The sequence below is a fragment of the Spinacia oleracea genome, chromosome 1 (genome assembly GCF_020520425.1).
Source record: "Spinacia oleracea cultivar Varoflay chromosome 1, BTI_SOV_V1, whole genome shotgun sequence".
Lineage (NCBI taxonomy): Eukaryota > Viridiplantae > Streptophyta > Magnoliopsida > Caryophyllales > Amaranthaceae > Spinacia > Spinacia oleracea.
The window spans coordinates 127,864,555-127,872,599 of NC_079487.1; the positions used below are offsets into that span (position 1 = coordinate 127,864,555).

General features: G+C 36.5%; 2 protein-coding genes across 2 annotated transcripts; both read right to left on the reverse strand.

The window, feature by feature from the left end:
• Window positions 1-1,260: 1,260 nt before the first annotated feature.
• LOC130459888 (uncharacterized) lies at window positions 1,261-1,970 on the reverse strand. Its single transcript, XM_056827516.1, has one exon. The coding sequence runs from the start codon at window positions 1,786-1,788 to the stop codon at window positions 1,477-1,479; it is 312 nt and encodes a 103-aa protein (XP_056683494.1). The 5' UTR covers window positions 1,789-1,970; the 3' UTR covers window positions 1,261-1,476.
• A 1,052-nt stretch (window positions 1,971-3,022) lies between these two features.
• Window positions 3,023-7,221, reverse strand: LOC110803016 (eukaryotic translation initiation factor 3 subunit F). Its single transcript, XM_022008474.2, has 6 exons — window positions 6,899-7,221; window positions 4,699-4,778; window positions 3,830-4,059; window positions 3,599-3,720; window positions 3,389-3,502; window positions 3,023-3,309 (listed from the first exon to the last, which is right to left on the reverse strand). The coding sequence occupies exons 1-6, from the start codon at window positions 7,115-7,117 to the stop codon at window positions 3,220-3,222; spliced, it is 855 nt and encodes a 284-aa protein (XP_021864166.1). The 5' UTR covers window positions 7,118-7,221; the 3' UTR covers window positions 3,023-3,219.
• Between the last annotated feature and the right edge of the window lie 824 nt (window positions 7,222-8,045).

Consider the following 8,045-nt stretch of genomic DNA (forward strand, 5'->3'; position numbering starts at 1 on the left):
CAAGTAAGGGTATTTCTGGTCATGGGGCGCCATTTTCGAAGAATACCAAGAGTTCACCTTTGCGGTTCTTGAAGTGTTTTGGTGTAGGCATTAGAAATGGAACGAATAGAAGTACCTGTTCATCTAAGAAATCATCTTTAGGGTGCACAAAATCAGTAGATGTAATAGAACCTCATTCAAGAGAAGCCTTAGACGATTGCATTGATTACATTAAGTCCTGTTCTCCATCCCCTGTTTTGAAACATTGTGATCGTAGCCGTAGCATCTAGTTAACTTTCATGATGCTGATTGCTGGTTTCACTCAGGAAGGGATAGCGCCAGAATGTTGCTTCTACAGGGATTTAAAAATTCTGGAAATTGTGTCATTGAGTACTCGTTTTTTACATCAGAATGCTGTTCTTTTTATTTTTCGCGTCTGAAATTCTCCTGTAATCACAATCTATGTGAGGATTAAGATTATTACTCTTCTGTTTGGATTTTTCTTAACTTTTTATCTCTTCTCTCCCAATTTATGCACACCAAGATTCAGATTCCTGTGAAAAACCATTATTTTGATACCCTATTGGCCTATTCGCAAAATTGATTGATTTAGTATTAGAGCAAGGGTTACTAGAACTAGACAGTCTCATTCTGCTTTGCCGAACGCCCCATCATATAAAATCCTGCGACTGAATTATGTGTCTAACCTTAAAACTGTGATGTGTCTCTCAGACCCTCAGACTGAAACACAAACACAGCCTAGCACTAAGCATCCTTTAGTTCTTTACTTGAAGAAAAAATCCAAAACAGACCAGAACTCAGAATTTTTACGAAATCAAACTTTATAAAAGAGTTATAATTTCTTGTTTTGAAAAGATCAATGACAAGTTAATCTTTTTAGGCTGTTAGAAATTTCCATAAAGCCTATGCTATGCTTCCTAATAGAAACTCCCATCTTACAAAGGATCTTTTTCACACTCTGTGATGGGTAATTTTATACCACAATTGTTCATGAATTCAGTTAGGAAACCCTGTCATGTCCCACTGAACTTGGACAAGTTACCCAACACCCGGGAAAATGATCAGCCACTCACCTGGAAAGAAAATCTTGTCCACTCTCCGGCCGGGGTTGGATCACCTTAGAAACTAAGTAATATGAACATAGACAGAATGAGCTTGATAAATCCAAATGAAGAGTGTACTTTGTTAAACAATAAAGGGCATATATATATATATATATATATATATATATATATATATATATATAAAATCATCCAAAAGTAGTAAATGAAGATTTAATATACCAATAAAAACATATATACCAATAAAATCATCCAAGAGTAGTAAATGAAGATTGTTGAATAATAACAGTGGTTTTGAAACATGAACAGAAATTAAATCATCCAATGATATTTATATATAGAGAGAGAGAGACTAAAAAGACACTGCAGGAAACTGAGATAAATCATCATCTACACGAGTGTGGTGTATGATCAACTAGTCCTTCTTGGCAAAGAGACCTCCAAAGACACCTCCATTACCGTTCTTCTTCTTGCTCGGAATTGAAACTGTGCCTTTCTTTCCACTGGTGGTGCCGCCCTTCTTTCCACTGGTGGAGCCGCTCGACTTGACATCACCACCCCGAAGAATCGGGTCAGTTTCATAGAATTGATCTTCCTTTGTTATTTTGCCAAGAAGCCAGTCTACAAAGCTCTTTTCTTGCTTGGTTTCTGCCGTGCCTTTGGCTGCTGCCGCTGTGACTACTCTCGAACTGGCCGCTGCACCGAACACGAAGGGCAATGATGACATTATGTTCTCCTTGGGCTGATTGAGTTTGAGCTTAAGCTTTTGTTGTTGAGTTAGATAATGGTGGAGGAAAGCTGCTAAGGGGAGAAGTAATGTATGATAAACAGTTATATTGTGAGAAAGGCTTAGGATAATATATGCAACTTGGGGTGGTGTGAATTTTTCAGCCCTTGGAATTTATTTTTATTTTTTATGGAATTGGAATTTATTTATAGAAGTGTTTCCACCACGGGTTTTCCACAAGGTTTTTATAGATCTTATCTTTTATTTATTTTATTTCATTTCATTTTCTTTTATAATTTTTAATTATGTGAGAATTACGATAAATCATCATCATTTGAGTATGGTCGTGTGCTTGACACGTGGCTATCTCTGGCCCATCCTCTTATCGTTGCAACAACAATTTTCTACCATTGCTTGTATTCACTGCCCAAAAGTTTTGGAAACGACTATTTGTAACTCGGCATGGAAAGTGGAAACGTACAACTGTACAAGTATTTTTTATGGCAGGGAGTACTACGCAATACTTTCTACTCTATCGATTTTCTTAGTAATAATATACCTAGTCAGTCTTCACTCCACGAGCATGTTTTACCTCAAACTTCGAGGTAATTGTGTTTGATATTTTAGGTTTATGTAAGAGTATTTACCTATATTTTATTTTACCAAATGAAGGATGAAAATACGCGAGATCAGAATAGAAGTTTTATAGAAAAACATTGATTAATTACTACTATAGCTCTACGAGTACCATCAAATATATCATCATAGTTATCTAAGGTTTCACAACTAGAAATACCATCGCATAATTCATAGTATCACTATAATGTTTTGGGCTAGTAGAAATGATTCTACGCTTTCAATCAAAGGTTAGGCTTTCCCCATTAAGGGCACTTTGAGGGAGGATTCCTTTACCATTCCCCACTTTCAAAATGTGTAGCCTGCTAACCCGAGTGGGTTGACCCATGTGGTGTTCCAACTCAGTAGGTTTTCCAACCCTTAATTGAAATGTTACCGTAGTTACAGATAGCATGCATCTACCACCAATACAAACTTGGGAACCATTTTCCTACTGTTTACCCTTTTATCGTATCTATCTATGCCACACGATTTAATGTCACACTCAAAAGCTTCAAATGCGAGTCCTTTAATGGGGATTAGACTATAAAACTCGAGTGGAGTGGAGTCGAGTACTCCGTAACAATCACATTGTAAAATAAAAGGCAACGATAAGCTCTGAAAAAATAAAAAGCATCGTATATGCTTGCGAATACATTATCTAGTGGTCAGGTCAAAATTTTCCAAGAACAGATAATCAACTAACAACAAATTTATCGAAGGAAAAATCTCCACAAGGATGGGAAGATAATCACTCAATACACTCTTCTTTCTCTAACTGCCAGGGCGCTAGATGTCAAACTGCTTGAACTTGACTTACAAAATCTGAGCGGCGGTGTTCAACTTCTCTGCTAAACTCAGCTGTGTCCTAGTTATGCTAGATAAATATACTAATAATAGTTGGTCCTGATCACACAAAACAAACCATATCAGTTAAATCTACTCCGCCAAAATAACAGCAGACAAGGTAAAAGAATCGAATTACCTGTAGGCTGTCATTCACAAGCTTATCAAAAGCAGAAGGAGATAACTTTGGAAGGGAAGATACTGCCTCTGCAAGGTACCGCCCAATTTTGTTGTCATGAGCTACGCGGTTCTCCTGGAAATATGTAGCAACATTAGAAAACACACACACAAAAGTTACCCTACAAAGATTGATTGAAAGAAGAGAGTGGAAATGTATTTCAGTTCTTACCACAACATCATCCACATATTTGTAGGTGTCATCGATTAGGGCAAGCAACCTCTCCAGGGTGCTTTCCATGCCTTCCAAATCACTTGGAATTTTGTCTGCCGCGGTTGATTTCAAAAGTTCATCTGTCAACAATAATCAAGTAAATCAATTTTCCCAATTCACCACACTACTGGAGTATTTTTCAAATTTAGTAGGGTTAATTAATCAAGAGAACTAGGGTTAAGTGCCCACATCCAACCCTCTCTGCTTCTGACATTCGAAGTTCTGCAGGAATTTCCTGAAATTGAGCAGCAAGTGACTGGTCTCCAAGAGATAAATTAACAGAGACAAAGGCCTTTATTGTTGCCTCTCCATTTCTGAATGTAGTGTCCACTGTTACATGGACTGGATTTGCAACCTCTCTAGAGTAGAATTCATGGATCAAAGCAGAACCTCCCGTAACACCAAATCCGGTTGAATACCTGAAGCACAAAAAACGGGGAGATGAGACACCAACATCAAAGTAAATTGGTAGGCAAGCGTGTATTAGCTATGTGCCAACTTGTGAATATCACGACCCAGGCAGCACTATTTATTATTCTGCCAGACTGCCACAACATTGAAAGGTTTTTATAACTGAAAATCAACAGAATTCATGAAGTAACAAGATTTATATTAGATTGTATAAGTTACACAGGAAAAGGAATAAGAACATGGAAAAGGCAAACCAATAACAAATTGCTTTGTCAATGAAATAAGGCATGGAGCCATGGACAGACTACATCTCCGATTAGCCTGTTAGGCACCGTACAGCGCCTGACTCTATATGCTTACAATTATTACAAGCAGATCATGCAATTAAGGAATCAAACAATTTCTCGATTACATTAAGTTAAAGTACAATCTTACTCATTGCCAACAAAGTAATTAGAGTGCGTAATCGGAAGCATATGCGTAATCGGATGGTTTAACAGCAGAAGCAGCTTTTACACTAGTGTACAAACTAGAAACTGCACATTGTAGCAATATTCACAAATGTAGCCACTACTTCAGATATATGACATGAAATGACAAGCTAATGGAAGGATCCGAGATAATACAGGAGTTGAGTTAGAGCATACCATCCAACAATTATTTCCTTTGGGTTCACTTTCTGGTGTGATGTCAACATATTGTGGTGGTACTCAATGTCCAATGCAACCTGCAGGGGGGAAAACATATAGTTGAGTTACACAGACCATTGGTATAAGACAGAAACCAGATCGAATACTAGTAGTGTTAGTAATAGTAGTGGCAACACATTGTAAAATAAAGAATTGGGACTATGTTTTTAGCTGCAACGTTGGTCACTTTCATGCATGCAATGCACAACTTTGATCATTAATATCTTTAATTCTCTTTAAGCAAAAATTATAAAAAGTTGATATTTTGAAAATACACATTAAGACGGATCTAACAAGAACCCACATGACTATGTTTTATCTTACATATAAATCACCAACAATGGTCAAAGTAGAATATGTGAATAGTGTAAAAATCCAAATGTTGCGAGTATTAAAAAAATGGAGGAAGTATGCAGAGTCCAAATGTGTATTACTGCCATCCTGGATTGATAGTAGACACCTGCATATGTCTGGAATCTGGTTGATCTTAAAAGAAAGCCGGTGCAAGTCATCCTAATTTCTTCGAAACTCAACGATAAACCATACTCAAGCACATAAAAGAATCTCAAGTAATGTTGACATCGGTACCAACTACCAAGAACAGCTAGATGTCATTACAAAACCAAATTCCACAAATCAATGTGTTAACGAGATCCAACTTGTAATACAAAATGCACCAAATAGCACACCAAATAGCCAATATGCTATTTAACCATTCAGCTTGAGTTAATGACAACCACAACGAAATCTGTCACTTGTGGGTTTTAGTCTTGCACTTAAGAAAACATCAAAACTCTGACGTATACGTATACCAGATCACAGAAGAATTTAGAATAAAAGGCTTCTTTCATGCGATTTTTCATTTATGTTAATGACACCAAGAGCAAAAGATGGCCCGCCTTCTCCCTACATTATTAGAACTTAGAAAGCTCGAGAAAAACATGGTATGCTTAAGTGCTATATTCTTCTTCAAATTCATACTGGCAAATTATCACAAAAAATAGAAAGAAACATTCTAGTGAGAAAGATCTTCATGGACTTCAACTGCAATGGACTTCTTAGTCTCAACTAGTGGGAAGGTAAAGCGCTACTCTTCTAGCTTCCTGTGGCTCCTATTCTCTGAACTTCTTCAGTTCTTATCCCGAAATAAGGTACATAACGCTATATTTTTCTGCCTTTCCAAAGAACTATTTTATCTACTTATATAGGAAAGAGTCTTGGATTTATTCGCACCAACTGTCAAGTTGAAATGCTGAAATTGCTAACTCACCTTAGCTGGGGTATCAACGTCCACCCACAGGGCAACAGGCCAGGGACTGGAAATTAAAAGCATAACTTAATACGAGAACATACAAATTCAGACAAAATCCTCTCACCCACCAGAACAATCTCATATCCCAAGCTCCACAAGACAGTGCACCATGAACCACCTCATCACTAACTGCTCCGCACTTCCACTCCCCAAAAATCTACTTTCTCCATCTAGAAATTAACCTATGTTTACTAACTAGGGAGGGACGTTAAGACATTGTCACCTTTCTCAAAAAGATGGTTAAAATTGGATTTGCCAAGATGCCTCTACTAAGATTGAGTAATGGGGAAAAAAAGCGGGAGTAACCTAAACGTATTTAAGGACTTTCAGTTAAATGATATCATATCCTTAATTCCGAAGATTGAGACAACATGACAATAAGCATATAGAACTTGACAACCTGAGCGATGGATACTAAGCCAATACCTTAACATAAACATAATACAATTAGTTAACCAAACATAAGCAGCTCTACAAAAATACTTATTTTACCTAAATTTCTCCCCAATCCGGCAGCTAAAAGTTGTTTAGTCTAAAAAGCTATACCATAAAGCTTAACACAACAAACACAAATTTCACAAGTATACCCAATCTAATTGAAATTCGCTGTATTTACAATTCCAGATTTAACAAAATTAAGCTCAAGTTAGCATTGCACAGAGAGAATTGAATAAACGATAAGTCGAAATCAACTACATCAAAATTTCACGGAAATTTGACAACTACACAATCGTTCATTAAAAGTACCGGATTCATAACCATCTACAACAAGAAAAGATAAGAAATTTACTAAAATTTATAAACAAATTAAAAAGAATCAATTGAGAGGGGAGAGAAAGAAAAAACCTGATCAGAAAATTCATTATGGGGAACAGCGTAGGAGTTGCGAACATCTACAGTTCCGTCAGATAAAACAGATCCGAGAAGAGTTCCGATGACCCGTTCAGCTTGGTCGGGTCGTCGGACATAGCAATCGCAGATGTTGAATATCACCAAAGGGTGAACCTTTACATTCAAAGACGTTGAACCTCCAAACTGAAGCACCGTTTTCTCCCCTGACGCCATTGATGAAACGATGAAGAAAGAAGGCGATGGGGAAGGGCGGAAGGTGTTAGGGTTTTGTTCCGAAGAGAGAATATGTGCCAGAAGAGTGTGTGTTTGCGTTTTAGTTATGGTACGCCAGTTAAGCACTTATGCTATGCTACTGTGCGCCGCAGGAATAATTTTAAAGTTTAAATTAGGGGTGACCAATCTAAGTATGGGTCGATGTAGATGTCGTATGAATTTTTATCAATGAATTAATTTGTTTATTAAAAAAAAAAATCTAAGTATGGGTCGGGTATCCTATAATCAATAGGACTATAGGAGGAGCCGTTCCGAGTTAATCTTAGTGATTGAGAGATTTTTTCAATTAAATGGCATTTTCGTAAATAATTGATGCTTTTATTACGAAAATGTCATTAAATGTGGGTTAAAGTATAGTGATATGTCATTAAATATGGGTCACATGTACGATCATAATTGTGTTTTCATAATACATCAATAACTATATAATATACAGTTAAAAGCTCACAATATACAATAAACTTTTACTAATAAACAATCCACAACTATAAATATACAGTCAATCACCTACCAATAAACAATATTCATTTTAGTAATTCATCAACAATCATAAAATATACAGCCAACGATAAGTGGTATACAATCAAAACCGAGTAATATGCAATCAATATAAATAACTACAAATATACAGTCAACGCCTAACATTATACCACCTACAATTTTCAAGCAAAATATTTTCTTTCGTAATATGCCAAACCGAGTAATATGCTATTTGATTGGAAATTTTTTCCAATCACTGAGATTAACTCGGAATTTCTCCTTTAGGAGTATTGTGTTCTGCTTCAATGTTGAAACTGATATCCATATGAACAAAACCGAATACATTCAGATATCCGAACTTCTGGTACCTAAATACTCCATATTCGGA